General features: G+C 32.9%; 1 protein-coding gene across 2 annotated transcripts in view; it reads right to left on the reverse strand.

Annotated features, from left to right (window-relative positions):
- The window catches only part of COL11A1 (collagen type XI alpha 1 chain), a 196,445-nt gene that overhangs the window by 121,279 nt on the left and 52,714 nt on the right, over nucleotides 1-22,452 (reverse strand). Inside the window, exons 6-15 of one of the 2 annotated variants that reach the window (XM_037498135.2) lie at nucleotides 14,961-15,113; nucleotides 14,680-14,772; nucleotides 12,487-12,741; nucleotides 11,819-11,881; nucleotides 10,335-10,376; nucleotides 9,362-9,424; nucleotides 7,685-7,759; nucleotides 6,606-6,689; nucleotides 4,155-4,211; nucleotides 7-60 (exon numbers count right to left, since the gene is read on the reverse strand). In XM_037498135.2, the coding sequence (XP_037354032.1) occupies nucleotides 7-60; nucleotides 4,155-4,211; nucleotides 6,606-6,689; nucleotides 7,685-7,759; nucleotides 9,362-9,424; nucleotides 10,335-10,376; nucleotides 11,819-11,881; nucleotides 12,487-12,741; nucleotides 14,680-14,772; nucleotides 14,961-15,113 (939 nt within the window). Of the gene's footprint in view, nucleotides 1-6; nucleotides 61-4,154; nucleotides 4,212-6,605; nucleotides 6,690-7,684; nucleotides 7,760-9,361; nucleotides 9,425-10,334; nucleotides 10,377-11,818; nucleotides 11,882-12,486; nucleotides 12,742-14,679; nucleotides 14,773-14,960; nucleotides 15,114-15,375; nucleotides 15,493-22,452 lie in introns of both variants that reach the window. The other variant, XM_037498134.1, reaches the window with a different exon arrangement.

Below are 22,452 nucleotides of genomic sequence, written 5' to 3' on the forward strand. Positions count from 1 at the left end.
TTTTACCTGAGGACCTGGATCTCCACTCTCACCTTTTGCCCCAGATGAGCCAGGCCCCCCCTGCAGAAAATAAGGATATAATCATTTAACAATTCCCCGATAACTTATAGCCTACCTTTCACTTTAAATATTTAAACATTATTCAAATATATTCCATCAAATTTGTATTATTTTAATAATTAACACAATAATATTTTCAAGTATTTTGAAGTGCATCTCTTCTCAGATTATTGTTTTTCAGTGTGTGTTATATTTAAAAGTCTGTATTTTACACAAAATACACAGTAGGCAGTCTTGAAATTTTCTTTAATGAGTACCATAAGAGCACTTATAACAAACCACAAAGCCCTATTTACTATTTCACTGATGTGTAGCACTAAAGACAATACATTTTCACTGATTTGAAATTATACACAGTCCATTTTATACAGCAAGAACTTGGCAAATATTGCTTTTATACTCAGAAATTTCTCAGATACTGAATTCTACAGATAAAGATATGGCAAGAACAGATGCTAATACTATCACTATAATTGTCCCAAAATAATATCAAGGCATTTTTTTCTGAGAAAGGTTTGTTTTTTTCCCATAAGAATGAATCCTTAAGACCAACAAATCTAACTAGGTTTTGCTTAATTCTTAAAGTACAACAAAAACCTGGTACACTAATTGGAAAACATATAAAACCAATTTATAAAGGTGATGTGAGTTTTGAAAATAAATACTTGGTGATTCATTCCTGAAAAGCTTTAGACCATTACAATTAAGCTAGGTGCTAATAGTTGCTTCATGTTGAGAAGTATACTTTGTATGCTCATGAAGTTTTTGATTTATTTAAATTAATACATATTCAACCGTGCACTGAATCAAAGTACAAAAAGATGAAATTATGCTGTATGAAAATGTTAGATATCTAGAGCCTCCTGGTGGCCCCAAAATAAAATAACTGTTAATATGACTCCCAAGAAATATGTCAAGCAACATGAATATTCTCATCTTGAAAAGTACAAGAATGATGATTTTCAAGTACTAATTAAAATTTCTTGCAACTAAATTTCTTCAAGAGAAAAAGTGGAAGGGGTTCTAGTCTGCATTAAATCAGATTAGTAATCACTGAATTGAATGCAATTTTAGGACAGTCGATTTATTTTTAATTAATTTACTACATTATATCCTCTGTATGTATGCATAACCACTCAATGGATTTAATTACTTTGCCTAAACACTTCTTCCAAATACTGTCATGCAATAATTGACAGTAGCAGGACAGGAAAATCAATCATTTTATCCATTTCCTGCATTTTATAATATAGACCTCCATTTGTCTATAAAAGCAGTTGGAAAAACAACTGAATTACATAATTTTCATTGAAAGAATGCACATATTTTTGTCTTAAAAATTTCTTGCTAAAATCTCAAAGTAAAAGAGGTATTTCTTAGATTCTAAATTTAACAGATATTTAAAATGTATTAGTAATAATTTGATGTTCTGGATTAAAGATAGTAGAGAAAATGGTGAAAAGAATATTTTTTTAAATGATCACTCCCTTTTTTTAAAGATTTATTAAGTTATTTATACAAGAACTGGGGTACAGGCCAGAGGTGCGGGAGGGTGAGAGAATTCACCAGAGGTAGAGCAGGGAGCAGTACAGGCAGACGGACCGAAATACAGTGCTGAGGGGAGCAGTGGGTGAGGCAGGAGAGGTCTGCTGTGCTTTGTGGGTATCTCCCTGGCCAGCTGGGAATTGAACCCCCGCTGCAGAGGCTGCAGACAGCTTCACAGTGCTGCGCTCAACCTGCTGCGCCAACCGAGAGGCCCAAAACAATATATTTTTTACAGTAGCTGCCTTTAACATTTTATGGAACAAAAATTTTCCATAACAAAGATTAAGTACTAAAATAATTAATCTTGTATATGATGTTGAGAATGAGTACATGGTTGTCAATGTTTCTCATTACAAATATGCTAAGAATGACTGAAACTTAGTTGGTATAAACAGGAACTGCTAATGTAACATGCTTTTATTGGTTTTGTTCTTCACTGTCCTTACCCTCTACAGATCATTATGCTTGTGTTTGTCAGAGTGATTAGTAACAAATTATTTTGTAAAGTAGAGATTTAGAAATACTAGATTAACATTTTTAAGTCTTATATAGCAGTATTTTCCAAACATGCTTAAACATAAGTATCAGCCTGGTGCACTCATTAAAATAGTTTGCCAATGTCTGTTGTACCTTCTCTTTCATTTCTGATCCTATTTATTTTCTTAGTGGGTCTAGCTATGAATATTTATATGCTAATAAGTTCAATAGCCTAATAGAGATAGGTAAAATCTTAGAATTACACAACCATCTGAGACTGAATAGGGAAGAAATAAAAAACCTGTACATAACAATTGAAAGCAAGGACTTAGAAACAATGATCTGTTCCCCAATTTGTCCCCATCCCTTTACCCACCACACCTCCGGTCTGTACCCCAGTTCTTGTATGCAAAAATAAATAAACCTTTAAAAAAACAAAAACAAATAACTGTTTGATCAGAAATCAAAAAGGGTTAGATAAAGACATATTTAAAAACTGAACCCTTGAAAGCTGACTATAGAACTGAGACACTCAGAGGTGAAATAAAGGAGGAGGTGTGAGCAAAAATTGGGGAGGAAGCACAGTGGAAATGGTATTGGATGACAGGTGCTTTGGTAGTGGGATGGCTGTGGTAACAACCTGAAACAGGGTGATCGTATTCTTCTAAAACAGAAATGTTGTAAATCAAAGTTACCACTCAAAAAAAGATTTTAAAAATGGTTTGCATTTCCCACATGAAACTGTCATCTAGAGCCTCAAGTTCAGGGCCCCCAATATCTTTTATATTCAATAAAATATAAAATTAATTTTTCCACCCAAAGTATTCCACTAGAATATATTTGAATTACTTCAGCTATGCAAATTGAGAACAAAATAGTAATTAAATAATAAACATTTATTCCTTTGTAAAGTGATGCCAAATTTTCCATTTCCTTGTATTTGAAAGGTAAAAATATCTGACAAAGAGTAAAAGTATGTGACAAACACTTGATAATGTGTTTAGAAAAATGTGTAATTCAAATTTCTAGAACATATTGCAAAAATATAAATTCCACATAAGCCCATATTATTGACTTGTAGCCCTTCAAAATGTATAGTTATGAAATTTCAAAATTAAAAGAAATATAAATTTATGTAAAACTATATCACCGCTTTGAATAAAATGCCTGAAAAAAAATCTATCATTCTAATAAGACAGTAAAACAGGTAGGATAATTAGAAGACAATTTGATGCAAATTTGAAGAAAACAGATTTGTTGTATGTGTCTAGTAAAAAAATCAAAAATAATATTTTAATGTCCAGAGTAAAAATTTTTATAGATATCATTATTTCAACAAAGCATATTGAAAACATAAATCATATACAATCAGTAGAAATAACATTTTACATTGAAAATTAATCTTAAAATGTAAATTACTTGTTTAATTTTTAGATTAATGAGAACACTATTAGAACTCTGTAATATCTTTTCTCTTAAGAAAAAAATATGATTTGGGAAATATCCTTGTGAATTGTCTACACTGCTTAACATCGGTGTATTTCAGAAAAATTATTCAGAGTATATCAGCTTGTAGGGAAAAATGAAACATTTTTTCAAGAACGTCTAAAGAATTAAGTATATTCCTTAATTTATTAAGCATATTGGGAAATATTAGAGGCAACAAGCAGCTTAAGCCAAATATCTCAATTACTCCTAGGCTTGGGGAATCATTTAATTAGCAACAAATAATTATCTTTATTTTTTAATGAAAATTTTGCTTAACATAAAATCAAACACATATTTGATGTAAAATTGAATTTTAGTAATGCTGAACAGTAAGCAAATAAATTACATCTGAATATGTGACTACACTTCCCATTTTTTTTTTTAATATTCATTGGCACCTTTTGATCAAAATTTTCTGAGGACTAAACTGAAATAGATTCTTTAAGATTGAAACAAAACCAAGCATAAGTAGATATATGTAGAATAGTTCACCAGCCAGATATATGCATAATGTCAGCACCAACTTACACAGGAAGCTATTAGCATGGGAATTTAAACAAACATGATGATATTGGGTTACCTACCACAGGGCCTGGTCTTCCAGTTAGACCCATTGGGCCTGGTGGACCTCTCAGAGCAATCTGGGAAACAAAATAAATCAAATTAGAAAATGTATTCCTGGATGATAAGGTTATACCACAATATTCACTTCACAGGCTTATGTAACAAATGATCAACACAGGTTTAACAGAAAGGATACCCACTTTCTGAATTAAAGTTTCTAGAATGACAAATGACCTAATTAAGTATTACACATTTTTTAAACTACTATAATTTATATACTATTTTGTACCAACATTTATTCTATGATGAAAGTTAAAATAGGTTTCAGAAAACAAAATCTAAATACCTGATAATTTTCTATTGTGAAGTGTACTTCAGAATTACGTATATACTTCCTTTAAATATGTAGGTACAACAGTCATTGAAAATACTTTCAGAGGTGAATAAGTGAACGTGTTTTAAATAAAATTTCTCTAGCATTATTTTAGCAAAAATATGACAAAGCCAGATAGAAAGAAGCAAAATTGCTCAAAAAGTATTATGTTAAAATACTTCTTTTAACAGATATGAAATTTAATGGCTATGGAAAAATACATTTATTTTCTATAATCATAGGTATGATAAACTGATTACATGGACTGTTGTTACACAAAATATTAGAAATTTGAAATTAGCAAATTTGAAAAGTTGGAACTAGCAGAGTGCAAAGAATAAATATTTGATAAGTGTTAAATTAGCATGGTATGTCATATTTTAATATTAATGATTTCAGAAAGATTAATGCATAAATTGTCAAAACATATAAAAAATAATACTGTGATAGAAAATAACATGTAAAGTCATATTAGAAAAGTGTATGAGATGAAAACAATGAGATCACCAAAGTCCTACTACCAACTCACCTTGTTTTGACAATATATTTCTTAATCCTTGAGATTAAATATCTGAAAAATTGGAATTATAATGCTTGCTACCTATTGCCAAGTAGGTTAATATGACTTGAAATGAGGAAATTAATGGCCTCAGAACATATCTAAGTTCAAATAACAGTAACATCATTTGTAAGAAAATTGTAGAAATTGTTAATAAATTTTAAAAATATTTTTAGATTTGCATTATGCCAAAGTCAAGTGAACAAATATTTACAACTGTCTTTTTTATATGTGATATAACTAAATTAAGACATCTTTTAATATTAATAGGTAATAAGTGTATAAAAATATCATGTTAATACAACCTTTTATTTTTTAAATATCTGATACATTTGTCAATTTTTGATGGTAAATAGAAATTTATCACATAAATGATTTATATCACTTATACTCATTTAGAATGTACCCATATCTATGCCAAATATAATCTATTTCCTTTTTCCTTAAAAAAGTAACCTATGCTATAAACAAATGTATTATATGACTTTCAACCCTTTATTGACTCATTTTTGTCAGTCTCTATGTAAATTTTAATTACAATGATGCTTATTAAAAAGTTAATATAATTACATTTCTTATATGTTAATTATATAGGATAATATGTTAAACTTGTAAACTAAATTTTTAGCTTGTAGAATATATTCCACAGAGAGTAGAAACTTTTAGTTGACAAAGGATCATGAACTGAATAGATTTTGTAAAGATATAGAATATAAATACAATGTTTAGAGCTTAAAATACATTTGGGAAGACTTTGTTGCTATACAAAACACCTAGTAAACTTAATTTTCTGGATTATTTGTCATGTTCCCAAAAAAAGATTTGAAAGAAAAACTTTATTTCAAACATTATTCTTACTTCTTATTAATTAATAAGTGATTTATGCCTTGGTAGGAAAAATGATATGTGAAAGTGAGAGGTTTTGGTATAAATCCATCAGTACTCCTTGAAAAAAAATGGAGAATTTGTGTTAGGGTGTATGTATTATTGACAGAATTATATATGAAAATACCATGAGGATCAATTTAACTATCATATTCAGTTAAAGAAAACATTCCCCTGGAAAAACACATATAGTCTTAGCATTTTTATTTTTATTTTTTTTTAAAGATTTATTTATGTATCCATACAAGCACTGGGTACAGTCAGAAGTGCGGGAGGGTGAGAGAATTCACCAGAATCGGAGCAGAGAACAGAACAGGCAGATCGACTAAATAAACACACTGCTGAGGTGGGCAGCGAGCGAGACAGGAGAGGCCTGCACGCCATGTGGGATCCTCGCCGGTGGCCGGGGATCCAACCAGCGCTTGCAGAGGCCGCAGGCAGCTTCGCAGCCCAGCACTCAACCGCTGCACCACCAGGGGAGGCCCAATCTTAGTATTTTTAAATCTAAACTCAATATACATGAAGCGGTATTTTATTCCTATTAGTAGTATCTTCCATGCACACACACACGCAAACACACACACACACGTGCACAGGTGTGCACAAAGTTGACATGGCATCACTCCATGGGAACACATGTTTATCTTTTCTTACCCGTGCCTGCTGAAGTATGGCCTGGGCTTGAGCTTCCTGAGCAGAGACGGTGGGACCTTTGGAACCATCACCACCATAACGAAACTAAGAAAAATAACATAAAGAAGCTCAAATTTAGCCTTTATCAAATACGTTCTTTAATTTATGAAAGACCACTTATAAGGACTTTACAAAATTCCAATGACATATTGTTTTTTAATTCTCCTCATAGAGAACTATACCCATGCTTTGCCATTTCACAAGAGATGAAAGACTCCTTTTCCAATTTTAAACACAATAATCTCTGAAAACTTGGAAAAAGTCATTATGCATTTTCACCTGCAAAAATTCTACCCTTTCCATTAAGCCATTTGTAAAAATTCCAAATATACCGAGTTCAGGGGTGGTTTTATTTTTATTACTATTTTCTTGAGCAAAACTTTGGTAATCTTTATGAATGCAGATAAAATCTTCATTGAGATATATTCATTTTTTATCTTAAGTAATTATATTCAAAAACTATAAAATCATAATGCTCCTTTTAAATTTTAATTCAAAACACAGCATGAGTCAATTTCTAATACCACAAAATTCCCTGAAATGTTATTATATTTAAAGGACATATTTTTTCCTGTGAGAACTACAGTAACTTTAAAAAAGAATTTTATGCTAAAATAAGTTTTGAGCAACAGGTAATGTTATTACAATTTATCTTCTTTTAAAAGTGTCAACTATAATTGAGATGGGGTAAATGATATGTACATTGAAAATATTCTACCAAGTAAGGCATATAAAGCATGTGAATCATAATACACAGGATAAAGCACATAACAGGAAATAGCAAGAAAACTGCCAAGATCTGTTGTCAAACATGTAAATAAATAATAAAACCTTAGCTGTAATGCAGAGATTGACATTTGCCAGCATTTTGTTCAGCAAAATTTCCCTTAATTTCTAAAGGCTGTTTTAACACAAAGATCTGTAGTTAACATGATGGTTTTTTTATTTTTTAGTTGATTATTCTGCTATATAATTCAACACTTTTCAGCATGATGATAAAATAACTCCATCTTTATAACAGAACAACAAAATAAACATACCGGTAACATTAACATAGTACCGGGAGGACCAGGCAGACCATCAGCACCTGGTAAGCCAGGACGTCCTGGGGGCCCCTAGGATAGTAAATTAAATCATCAAAATAAATTAAATAACAAATTTATGATAAAAATAATGACTCGTAATAAAAGAAGTCAACATCTTTCTCCTTAGTTATCTCCATTAATACCTAGAAAGGGTTGTATTTCTTGTACAGAAATTCAGTTTTATGTGATTTTAATAATGTACAAAGTCCACTGGCTATTCAAAGATGGAGAAAAAAAAGGGAAGGGAATTTTACAAAAAGATTTTGAGACACTTAAAACAAATAGTTTCCCTATGTGACCCAAAATGTTATCTTCCAATTATCTTAAATTATCTTCAAAGTAGAATACTAACTTATTCTATTAGCATCTTAACTAAATATTTATGGATATTCCTGGAAAATGTGTACGGATTCAAATGAAAGAATTGAATCTAATATAACAGGTTAATATCAATATAGAATTTGTTGAGAATAAGTTTTTTTATTGATTACAACACAGAATAACCTACATCTTTTACCCCCACTTTTAAAATTACAGTTAGTCACAAAAATAAAAAGACAACCTATGAACTGGGAGAAGTTATTTGCACACAAAAAAATCTGAGAAGGGGTTAATTTTCAAAATATAAAAGAACTCATACAACTCGACAACAAACAACCTAATCAAAAAATGGGCAAAATACCTAAATAGGCACTTTCCAAAGACTTTCAGATGGTCTATAGGCACATTAAAAAGTGCTTAGCATCCCTTATTATATGGAAAATACAAATCAAAAAAACAATGAGTTATCACCTCTCCTCTCCACCACTCCTCCATCTCCCATCTATATCAAAAAGACTGGTAGCAACCCATGCTGACAATGATGTGGAGAAAAAGGAACTTTCATTGGTGGTGGAAATGTTATTTGGTTCTTCCATGGATAACTTCATGGGAATCCCACCCCCCAAAAAAATAATATGATACAGCAGTATGACTGCTAGATATTTACCCAAGAATATAAAAACTGATATGAAAAGTTTTATGTAATACTATATTTATAGAAGCCAAGTCATAAAACCAACTTAAATGTTCGTGGATAGACAATTGGATAGAGAATTGTGGGGTGTACCCTCAATGGAATACTATTTAGTTATTTAGAAAAATGAAAGTGTCTTTTGAACCAAATAGATGGATTTTGGGGGTATTATACTAAGTGAAGTAAGTCAGAAAACGAAAGACACTCATTTGTGAAGTACAAATAACCAAGGAAAAGAAAACTGGCAAGACAAAACAAATATAATTGTTAAGCTCTGTGAAAAATATACTGGTTACCAGAGGAGGGAAAGAGAGGAGGAAATAGAGAGAAGGTGATGGGACATTGTACTGGAGCTTTGCTGGAAGGTGAGTAAAACACATGCACATATGGAGGTTTGAAGTTCTGCTCCCAAAATCACGTAATTATGCACGTGATTGGTAAGTCAGTAAAATTTAAACAAAAATAAGTAAATAAAATTGTGGTTAGAAAAATTAACCAAAATGTTGTTCAACAGTGAATTCACAGAATGCTTCCCCAGTGAGTTATATTTATAGACTATCTTTGAATTCTTTTAATCTATGTTACATTCTTCTTTTGTTATAAGTTTTTTCACTTACCCTTTCGCCCGGGTCACCAGGGGGTCCAGTGGGACCTTGTAGACCTGGAGGACCCATCAGACCCTGCAGAGAAATAAATCATGATCTGAGTCCAAATCCTCCTACTCTCATTATTATTCAAGGAAATTCATCCTACTAAAATCAAAGAGCTCATTTATATTTCAAAGTATACACTTGTCTCCCAAACAATAGTCCTATTTATCTCTCTATGAAAAGACAATATATAGACTGCTTTGTAGCTAGCTCAACTCTTCTGCTATAAAGTTGCTCTCAAAATTGAAATAGACATTCAAAAAAAAGTCAGGAAAGGATAGCATGCCAATGTAAAGTCCATGGGGTTGAAGTTGGTTCCCAGTTCTCAATGAAAAAATGTTATGCAATTAGGACTCAACAATGTGATAGCAACATTGAAAGTGCAGAAATCATTTTGCTCGGATGCACTTTTACATTTTCTTTAATGGATATAAATTAAAGGCATCAGTATCACATATTTGTTTCTAATGATGAGATTTAATTCCATAAAAGCCAGAAGAGTCCTTACAAAATCAGATCAGTACAACTACCTTAGAATAAGTAGAAATTGAGTGATAATAGTAAATGATATTTACTCCATTAAGCAGTAGAGATAAGTAGTACAGCTAACCAGACCTACACTTCATTCACTCAATATACTCTTTTAATAAAAAGATTTCATAATTTTCAGTCATAAAATTGATAGGAGGTCAGAAGATGCAGAGTTATCTAAGTAACAAAAACATTTAAGACAAAAGTTTAATTCTAGTGCTCGCAAAAGAGTATCACATGGTAGCCAAGGGAGAAAGCAATTCAAGGCTACAGGTTCTCTGAACAAATATTTGCCTCTATAAGTCAAACTCAAATCAGTCTAAAATACATAAATACAAGAATATAATTGAAATCTTGTGCCTGTATATACTTTTTTAATCAAGACAAAAATCTTAAGGCATTTACATACCGCAGGTCCCGCTGGCCCTGGTGGTCCTTCCACAAGCATACCCTGTAATAAAAAAAAAAAAAAAAAAAAACAGAGACTCAGTACACTCATTACCATGAAAATATAATCTCCAACCTCTTGTCAAAGTGACCCTAAGAAAGTATCAGACAACTGCATTCTAAAAAGTGAATTTTCGACTCCTCCCACATAAAACAAATTACAGTTTGCGAAAGAAAAAAGACATAGTTCCTGTCCTCAGGGAAGCTTTGTGCTAATCAGAGAAGAAATAAATAGGCAGATAAGTCATATTGCAAGAAAAATACCCTATGTGTTGCCAAGAAAGGCATTTGACAGTTTATCCAGCACCCAGAATAATGCTGAGAACAACCTCACTTAAAAGTAAATAAACAAAAGAATAATGCTAGGAACAGAGGAGGACTTAATAAATATTTTCAGTGTGAATGAAAGCAATTGGTACTTAAGGGTAAGGAGAAAAAAATCTGAATAAAAAAAGTAGAGATAATTTTATGAGATAAACTCTTAAGTAGGCAAAAGAATAGAGTATATTTTGAGGAGAACTTAGTTCTTACAAATTTGATTCTTTGATTTTGGACTGCTGAAATTTTTTTCATCACTTAAAATGCTGATGGTAATTTTTAATAACAGGAGTATATTCAGTCTGAAAAAATATTTATAAAGCTTTGGTAAGTTTGTGGCATGATTTCTCAGATTAGGAAGTAATGGAGCAGATGGCTGACAATGTCCTGATAATTACATGTTTTCAGTTGTTATCATTCCCCTTATTTTATCTGTTGGATTTTTATGTCCTTGTAAATTCTGAAGTGACTTTCATGATCCCAAAGCAAACAGTTAAAAATACTTCCTTTAGTTTATAGTACCAATAGTTTTCCCAAGTTCTGATGGGGGAATAAGAGTATAAATTGTTTTCCAGTAAGAATTAATTTCTTAACAAATCTTGAACAGTCATAACATTAATAAAATTTTAAAAATCACTTTTGCAGTAAAACAGAGCTTTTTTGAAAAAAAAAAAAAGGGGGAATTTAAAATGAATATTTTGTATGTGTAATTTGAGTATGAAATAAATATCCAAGTCAGCTAATAGATTTCTAAAAATATCAAGTCATAAAACTTAGAGGAAAAAATTCTGGATTGAAAACTAGAGAGCTAAAGTCTGATTATATCTCAAACACCAAACATTTGAACCTCAGAGAAGTTATTTAAACCCTTTATATCTCATGTTTCTCAGCTGTAAAAATGTAGTAATTAAAATAGCTAGACAAAGGTTAGCTATTTTCAAATTCAAAAATTCTATAACCTCTATATTTTGAACTTACAACCTCATTTATTTGTGGTAAATTATAAACATTTGGATATTAGAAATTTTATGGTGGTATATGAATGACCTAATAACTTAAGGTGATGATGACTTATAATATAAACTAACTAATTATAGCACTTTGAAATTTGTGCACACTGGTACTTACAGGTTCAACAACTGCTGGTTCTCCTTTCTGTCCTTTTTCTCCATAAGTACCATAACCATTTATCTGTTGAGTGAAAAATGCAAACAGCCTGTCTCTAAGTAAATAAGATCATGTAAGTATTTTTAAAGGAAATTTAACCATCTAAGCACATTTAAAACAACCTCGTAAACTTGTGTATGTAATAGAGATCTATCAATAATCCAAATGCTGAAAATATAAAAATAAAAAGCTAATGAACACTAATACAGACTTCTGTATTAAGGAATAATTGTTTCTTAAAGACATAACATAGAAAAATAAAGACATCTGTGGACTTCACTTATTATTCCAAGTCATTAAGTGGCAGAAAGTGTTATCAAATTAAACTTAATAAAATAGCCTAAAAATCAGAAATTAACTTACTATTCAGAATAACAATGGCTATATTTTAATCTTATCAATGACAAGAAAATTTGAATGCAATTCTATTCAAGATTATACATTCAAATGAAGACTCCTTTAGTGTGATACAACTGCTGATGATTCCCATGAGGAAAAAAATGTCAAAGTGCCCCACAAGTGATAATTTACATAAGAACAAAACCTGTATTTTAAACTTGAAAAGACACTGAGATGAACAGGAAAGTATTTAAAAATAAGACATATGACACAGCGTAATACTGACTTACGCTTGTTTCTGTGAAATCAGTTTCTGCTGGAACACCTGGACCAAATTCTTCATTAGGGGAACTTGTTGGTTTATCTTCATATTCTTTATATTCATAAAAATCATATTCGCCTAGATCTCCATCTACCAGAAGATCAGAATCCCTGCCGTCTATTCCTTTGTTTTCATATTGTGTATCCTCGGAATTTTTCCTTTGAGAATCATAATCCTCTCCAGTAAGATATTCTTCAGTAAATACCTCTTCAACTGGATTTGGCTATTCATTTAAGTTGCAAGGAATTCGAGAACATGAAATATATTGTTAGTAAAGCAAGTAAAGTGTTTGCAATCACAGTTTGATGGCATGGGATAGAAAATTATTTGAGTGCTACTGAAGCAAGTCTTAGGCTGAAAAGACAGCTCTAAGTATCATTGAAAGAAATATATTTGTACATTGGTTTGTACAAAGAAATATTGCTTTCAAAGCTCTTTTCCCAATAAACTGCAAATATACACATAGAATCAATATGTGTATTTGCTTGTTCCACTGGCAGAACCATAATCAATTAAATGTTTACTTTTTAGTTTAATATTTGAAAAATAAAATTAAATAGTTAAACATTGCTTAATTTTCAAATCTTGCAAACTTCATTTGAAATGCAATTGTTACCAGAAGAAATCATGTAAGATGTTCAATCCTAAAAATAAAATAAAATGCCACTATTATCAAGATTTATCACTATAAAGATATACAGAGTATGGAGTAAAAAAGTGTCCCTTCACCAGAATTCTTTAAAGCAAATTAAATATAAGTTATAGGCTTCAAAATTTAACAAATGAAATAGGATGTATCACCACATGAGCTCATAAAGAGGAGAGAATACAAATTCACTTAAAAGTAAGAATTCTATCACCTAATACTTCCTCTGAGATATAGAAAATTAAGTCAAATATAATTTTCTTATTCTCAGAAATATCTCCTTATAGTATCATACATCTGAATCATATTTATTATGCAATCTTTGTCCATATAATGATTTTGATGAGATTCAATTTAAATAATTTATCTTGCTACTTTATTATTTCACCTTTAAATAACTTGCTTTCTATAATAGTAAATTAAGATGATAGAGTAATATTGAAAAAATAAGTATTACACAAATTTATGTGAATAAAAATGTGGATAAATGATTAATTCATCAATTGTTAAGTAAAATAAAATGTCTAATATCCATGTTAGTGAACTCTTACACAGGAGGATATACTTTTTATAGAGGTTGTGTATTATCCAGAGTCAGAATATTACTACAATCATAACTCTGAAGTAAAAAAAGGATGAAAGTTGGTTTAATAAACACCCTAAATTAAGTTATCCATGTTTAGAAAATGATTCATTTGGACTTGATGAAATCTGAAGTCTGTTCTCACCCAGTAACACTATTATCTAAATTATATGCATGTAACACACCTCTGAGATTATTTGCTACATTGAGACATGTCATATAAAACTTCTAATAACTAAATTACTCAGGTATATACCTGAGTAAATTACCAGGTATTTAACAAAATTAAACTAAATTATATATTCATCTTTTCCATGATCAGAATATATGATATGAAATTCAGGAACATTGTTTAATTGGTACCTATAGTCACTTAACCATTTTCATAGTAAAGTATGGAAAAGGTTAAGATACATTGTTTTAGTCATAATCAACTTCATACTCTTAAGGAGTGTGAATATGCAAACAGCTATTAAGATTCACCCAGACTACTTTTTCTTGGAATGTTTGCTGACATAAAAATGCAAAATTATTGGTCAGATGAAGTAAGTTCTAATCGTATCATTTGATGATACAATTTTCATTTTCCAGGATTCTCCCCCTCATGGAAGGGAGAATACCTTCATGTTGTGAATACCCTGTATCACAACATACTGAGAAGGTTGCTCAATCAAGAAAATGATAGCAATCAATTCAGTTCGATCATTTTAGCTTTTGCATGAAGCAATGGGTCATGCAAAACCTGAATTGACATTAATGTCAAATAAACTGGTTTTAGTAATAGTGACCCAAAACTATAGCTTCTCCTAACTCAGCAAAAGAAAAAAACTATCAAAATTATAAGAGGTTATATATCTTCCAGGGGGGAGGTATATTTAAAAATAATGAACATTATTAAAAGTTGGATTGTGTTTTATAATACTCTGTATTACCTCATTTGGTCCAGACACACGCCTAGGAGCTTCTGTTTGGTAACTTTCCATGGTGCCATAGTTGTATTCTTGAAAATCATCAACGATATTTGCCTAAGATAAATTTAAAAGAAAATCAATTAGTGACAATGTAAGGTAATCCCAAGTCTATGGAAATCATGATTCTATTGGATATTAGATTAGCCAAATGTGGTTTTATCAAGTTGGGTTAGGACTATGGCTCATCATCAGAGATCTTCCAGCTTATCTAGGAGAGATCTTGATTGCTTTTTCTTTGCTACCTTTACCCCTAGTTTGGCTTTTGCTGCTGCTTGATAACTTTTCTTCTTCTTGGAGGCAAATTTTTCAGATTTAGGGGGCGTAAACTTTTTGGGCTTTTCCTTTGAGTTAGTGGCCACTGTCCTCTTCTTCTTTTTGAAATTGGATTTCTTTTTCTGTAAAATGTGATGAAAGATGGAATGGAAACATAAATAAAGTGGAAAGGAAAATAAAGAACATGGACAAAAGGAAGGATAAAGCAAAGCAAAATGAGCATCATTTCCTTCAGGACAGCTACTGTCAAATAAAAATCCGTTATTGGTTAGCAGAAATCGGGTGAATGAAAGGTTTATGATCAGTCTGAGAAACAGTGGACATAGGAACCAAAGAATGACAAACACAGGACACACCATATACACAGCCATTGCTTTATTTTACCTCAGTTTGTGCTACTGTCTCCTCAGTTACAGTGGGTCTCTCAGTTACAATTTCAGCCTCTTTATATTCTGCTTCCCCATACTCATAGTCATATTCCATTATATCCTCAGGTGCATACTACATTACAAAGGAAAAATATCAGGCAGTTTTGTTAGTTGCAGGTAATGCTGTCAACAAAGTGGGAATCATTTTCTTTAAGCACTAGAGTAAATGTTAAGAGATAAGGAAATACTGTTATTTAAATGTTATTTTTATTACATAGAAGTATTATATGGTCTTTTCATAATATAATGACATAGAAGTGATAAAGGAAATTTTCTAAGAGAGGAATAGTAGTTATGATTATGAGGAAACTAAAAGTTCTGAATATTAATTCAAACTTTTAATTAATGATTATTCAAACATAGCAATTATGTACCCGGACATAGTTGTTAAATATTCATATTTTTGATTTGCAAAAATTGATACAGAAGACTTTTCTATAAGATCTTACTGTAACATTTCAATTATATTCATTTCATTTAGCGACATGTTTAAAAATGTGGAGAACAGGCTTCCCAAGTATGAAAGGATTTTCATATCTTTCATATCTTCATATTTTCATATGAAAAGGAACAGGGAAAGGAAATATAAGGAATATGAAATGAGTCTATAATTTATTGAAATTCTGGAACCAATGGGAACATAAAATCTAAAATTTATCATAAAGCTGTAATTTACTCTAGACTTACTTAAGATTAAAATGAGCACAGAATACTTGTGATGCATTAGAAGACGATTAATTCTGTTAATCAGTAATATATAATTTCAATCTTTTTAAGATTGATCTTTTTCTCTGCCAAAAGAGCATCCACTTAGCTATCTTAAACGACTTATACTAAACTCACATTGGATAGTAGTGTTTCATTCTAGATCCTTCTGTATTAAAATAATTTTGTTGGAAAGAGGTATGTTTCTTAGCAAAAGGATGTATAAGACAATCAGACATATTGAATGATGAGGGGAAAATATGTTCACACGCAAAATCAAATATCTCTACCAAAAAGTTTATCTCTAAGCAGGAATATATATTGTGAAACACTATATATATATTGTGAAATAATATATATATATATGTATATATATATATATATATAGTGAAACAAGTACTGGATTTAGTCAAAATGACTATAAATGCACAGTGGTCAAATATACCATAAATATCTTTTAAATTTATTATTAATTTTAATTTTGGGGGCTACATATACTCCTCCATATACACACATATTCTATTCAGCCTCCACCATAAAATATTAAGTAGCAAATTCAACAAGCTAAAACTCTAATACATGTAAGTTCCTAATGTTAAGGGAAAACTTTTTGGAATTCCTTAAATATCATCTTTGGGAAAACTTCAACTACGTTCCAACTGGTTCTCTCTTGGCATTTCAACCAATTTCTTAATCTTTCAGCAATATAACTGTGGACCACACATCTTTAAGAAAACTATGATTACTGTGAATCTAATAAGATCTATTGGTTAGAGCAATGCAAATGTGTGCAAATTTCAAGATATAACCAAAACCAACCCTGTAATAATATTATAAATGTGTCCCTTACTGCCATACCCTCCGAGAGAGAGCTTTTCGAGATGATCCATCTAAGCATCAAAGTAAAATATAAACATAGACATGCTTTTAGACATGCTTCAAGATTGTCAAAACAGTGTCATAGTTTTAACTCTCCATTAATGGTAGCATTGTCAATGAATATACATTTGAACCCCTTCAACAAAGTTTATTCTAATTACAATTTGTGTAGAATTTGGTTAAATAGAAAAATCCATGTATACATAACATTTTAAAATTGTTTCTTCATGCCTCTGCAAGTTATAATGCCAACTATTTCTAGGACAGTTAATGCAAACATGATTAATAACATCATTAAGTGAAATAAGTACTAAAATAAATATACATTAAATAGATATTAATGAAGATGACATATTATCTAATGAGTAATTTTTCTGTAGCTGTGGTTACCTATGTTGGAATAAAAAATGTTGCATTTCTATAATTACCAGTTGCCAGCTGAAATTAAAATGAAAAAGATTTGCCAGTAAATATTAAACTTCAGTGTTTTAAAACTTAGCAAACTTTTAAGAATCACATACAACTATAATGAATTATAAAAACAAAAACTAAAGGTTTTTGGTTAATCAATAGTTTTTTCATACAGACATGGAATGATTATCTTAAAACTGAAATATCAATGTAATTTAGAAATAGGGAAAATGAATGAGACCTGAGTCCTCTTAAAAAAAAAAAACAACAAACCTTTCATAGTGAAATAATCAATACTGAGCTGATCAGAAATGGTATTGATTACTGTCTCATCCAGCCAGATTTTCATTGTAGCAACATATTATTTTCCTCATCATATGCTTTAAATTGAAACAGGTTTTACATCTCAGAATTTTAAATAGACATATTAACAACTAAAGTAGGAAAAGGAAAATTTGTTTCTAAATAAATTCTGTATGGATCAAAATTACTATTTTGATTTAAAAATAAATCAGTTTGGCTTTTGCGGAGGGGCGGAGCAACATGGCGGCGAGGAGACGCTGCGAGTAAGATCTCCCATTAAAAAAAGTTAATAGGGAAGAAAAGCGGCAGGTCCCAGTGAGAAATGGGACACTGAAGATAAACGGGTGACTCCAGCAAACTACCCGAAGAAGAAAGTGGCCATAAAAGAGGACTAGAAGGGAGGGAAGCTCAGAACCCTGCTCCCCTCCCCCGCCCACAGAGTCGGCACTCTCCGACCTGCAGAGAGGAGGGAAAAAACACACTAAAACGACCAACAAGAACAAACTACGCAGCAAGCAGGACTGGGAGTGGAAAGGAACTATTGCAGCCACCACACCCCGTGAACAGGAGCTGTGGAGAACCCTGCAGGATTCGCCGCGTAGGTGAGCGAACAGCTCCAGGCGCCATTAGAGAAGAACAAAGAGACTCTGGAGGAGACCTGCACTCAGCCCCGGGCGGGCCGGTAAGCTTGCGCTCGGGATCACGGCTGCCCAGGTCCCTGCGCCTGCGACCTAGGCTTGAGGGGAGACGCGCAGAGGCCCTCATTGAGGTGAAAGTCCCTCACTGAGTAATCAGGAACCAGGCGCCCAGGCACAGAGCGGGTGCAAAAGGCGCCATTCCCGCGCCACTGAACTGGGCTACAGCCTGCGTCCTGGACCTGAGGGCTTTGGAACTGAGACCCGGGGCACGAAGTTCGGGGCGTGGGTTCTCCACGACGGTGGGGCACAAGGCAGACACAGCACCCCAAAGCCGTTGAGGTTTACCCTACCATTCCCGCTCTGTTATCTGTCCCACGGGGTGGGGAGGGCGAAAAACAGCCCCCCAAGGACAATAGGAGAGCTCTCTGGCGCCACGTAGCGACCAGAAAAAAAGTCACTAACACCCCATAGAACAGGGAAATTACTTAAGACTGCTTGAAAAGGGCAGAAGGCTCCTGGTGGAGACAGTGGCCAGCTGGGAAGTTAGCCCACGCCAGGCCCCTTCCGACCAGCATTCTGAGCCCACAGAGGGAACAGGCACCCACGGCCGGGGCAGACCAGGCACGCAGAAGAGTGTGCCTGAGACCGGAGGCTCAGGGACTGAGTCCCGCATTGCCATTTTAGAACAGGGACATTTCTTCAGTAAAGACTTCCTGAAACCAGCAGAAAGCTCCCTCAGAAGCCAGACATGGCTCCTGGAGGAGCCAGAGGGGAGCGGAGAAGTTCACCCAAGATGCCGGCCAGTCTGAGCAACACAGTGTCCCAATGCATACGACAAATTAGAAAACACACAGTAGGGAGTAGAAGAACCACACGCAACCTAACAACTCCTCAGGAAAAAAGCACACCACAAAAAGAAAACCACCCCCCAGATTGCAACGACAGTAACTTAGAAGAACTTCTGAGCCTTCCAGAAAGAGAATTTAAAATTGCCGTGATTAAAAAAATGACAGAACACATAAAGGAAAACAATGATCAGAAGAAGGAAATTGAGTCCCTAAAGAGGGAAGCAAAAGAAACGCAGGAGATCAAAGAATTAATGGAGGAACTAAAGAACTCTGGGAAAAGCAATGAAAGCAGAATAGATGAAATGGAAGAACGAATAAGTTCTCTTGAAGACACAGAAATAAAAAGAACCAAAACAGAAAAGGAAAGAGAAGTACGAAGGAAAAAGAACGAAGAAAGACTTTGGGAACTATCTGACTCCATGAGGAAAGGAAATATAAGAGTTATAGGAATTCCAGAAGGAGAGGAGAGAGATGTAGGAACAGAGAAAATATTCCAGGAGATAATTGAAGAGAACTTCCCAATCGCGAAGAAGGAGCTGAAAATTGATATACAAGAAGCAAGAAGAACACCAAACTTCCACGACGAAAGGAAAAATACAGCAAGACACATAATAGTAAAGCTACCAAGAATCTAGGACAAGGAAAAAATAATGAAGCTGACAAGAGGGAAGAAACAGATAACATTCAAAGGAAAACCAATCAGGCTGACATCAGACTTCTCTGAAGAAACACTACGGGCAAGGAGAGAGTGGAGGGATAGTCAACAGACTCCAAGAAAACAGATGCCAACCAAGAATACTCTATCCCACAAAGCTCTTCTTCCTCTATGAAGAAAGAATAAGGACCTTCCCAGACAAAGAGAAACTCTGAAATTTCATTATGACTAAACCCCCACTCCAAAAAATACTACAAGGAATCCTAAAGCCAGAACCTCAGAGGGATGAATAACAACAAAAGAAGGCCAAAAAAAAAAAAGTTATTAAAAGAATAAATAAATAAAATCAAAGGAAAGACAAACACAATGGCAAATACAGATGCTAACATATCAATATTAACTCTAAATGTAAATGGACTAAACTCTTCAATAAAAAGACACAGAGTTGCAGCCTGGATTAAAAAACAAAACCCAACCTTTTTCTGACTCCAGGAAACACATTTAGCTACAAAAGATAAAAATAGGCTCAAAGTTAAAGGATGGAAAACAATCTTACAAGCAAATGGACCAAAAAAGAAAGCAGGAACAGCTATACTTATATCAGATAAAACAGACTTCAAACTCAAAAAAATAAAAAGAGACCCCAATGGTCACTACATTATGATCAAGGGGACAATACTTCAAGAAGAAATAACACTCATTAACATATACTCACCTAACGAAGGAGCACCAAAATATATCAGACAACTGTTGTCCTCTCTGAAAACAGATATCAGAGAAAACACATATGTAGTGGGAGACTTCAACACACCACTATCAACAATGGATAGATCAACAAGACAAAAAATAAGTAAAGAAACTAAAGCTCTAAATAAGGACCTAGAGCATTTGGGCTTAACAGACATCTATAGAACACTAAACCCCAAAAAAACCGAGTACACATTTTTCTCAAGCGCACACAGATCATTCTCCAGGATCGATCACATACTGGGGCACAAGACAAACATCAACAGATACACCAAGATTGAAATCATATCAACCATCTTTTCTGACCATGAAGGCATCAAACTAGAAATAAACCATAAAAAGAAGGCAAGGAACTTTCCTACCTCATGGAGATTAAAAACCACACTACTGGAAGACCACTGGACTAATGAGGAGATCAAAGAAGAAATTAAAAAATTCTTTGAATTGAATGACAAGGAGGACACCAATATCCTAAATGTATGGGATGCAGCAAAAGCAGTAATAAGAGGAAAATATATAGCAATAGAAGCTCACATCAAGAAACAAGAAAGAACTCAAAGAAACAACCTAATCTCGAAGCTCAAAGATCTAGAAAAGAACAACAAAAAAACCCCAAAACCAGTAGAAGAAAAGAAATAATAAAAACCAAAGCAGAAATAAATGAAATTGAAACTAAAAAAACAATCCAAAAGATCAATGAAACCAAGAGCTGGTTCTTCGAAAAAATCAATAAAATAGACAAACCCCTAGCCAGGCTCACAAAGGAAAAAAGGAGAAAGCACAAATAAACAGGATCACAAATGAAAGAGGAGAAATCACAACGGACACAGCAGAAATCAAAAGAATAATCAGTAACTACTATGAACAGTTGTATGGAAACAAGTTCAACAATCTAGAGGAGATGGACAAATTCCTACAACTCTACAATCACCCAAAGCTAGATAAAGAAGAAATAGAACACCTAAACAGACCAATTACAATTAGCGAAATTGAAATGGTAATCAAAAACCTCCCCCAAAACAAAAGCCCAGGACCTGATGGAGTTCCAAATGAATTCTACCAAACATTCAGAGATGAATTAGTGCCTATCCTTCACAAAATCTTTCAAAAAATTGAGAAGGAAGGGACAATACCAAACACGTTCTATGAAGCCAACATTACACTAATACCAAAACCGAACAAGGACAACACAAAAAAGGAAAACTACAGGCCAATCTCCCTAATGAACACTGATGCAAAAATCTTCAATAAAATTTTAGCTATCAGAATCCAACAATGTATCCATAAGATAATTCACCACGACCAAGTAGGATTCATTCCAGGGACACAAGGATGGTTCAACATCCGAAAATCAATCAACGTTATCCAACACATCAACAAAATGAAATATAAAAACCATATGATAATATCAATAGATGCTGAGAAAGCTTTCAACAAAGTGCAACACACATTCATGATAAAAGCCCTTGAAATTCTTGGGATACAAGGAACATACCTCAACATCATAAAGGCCATCTATGACAAGCCAACAGCCAGTATCATTCTCAATGGTGAAAAGCTGAAAGCAATTCCATTAAGATCTGGAATAAGACAAGGATGTCCACTCTCACCACTGCTCTTCAATATAATACTGGAAGTCCTAGCCAGAGCAATAAGACAAGAGAAAGACATCCAAGGAATCCAAATAGGAAAAGAAGTCAAACTATCACTATTTGCAGATGATATGATAATATACATAGAGAACCCCAAAAACTCCACAGAAAAACTAATTCAACTCATCAATCAGTTCAGTAAAGTGGCAGGATACAAAATCAACATGCAAAAGTCAGTAGCCTTCCTATACACAA

The sequence above is a fragment of the Talpa occidentalis genome, unplaced genomic scaffold (genome assembly GCF_014898055.3).
Source record: "Talpa occidentalis isolate TD23 unplaced genomic scaffold, MPIMG_talOcc4v2.1 talOcc4.9, whole genome shotgun sequence".
Classification (NCBI taxonomy): domain Eukaryota; kingdom Metazoa; phylum Chordata; class Mammalia; order Eulipotyphla; family Talpidae; genus Talpa; species Talpa occidentalis.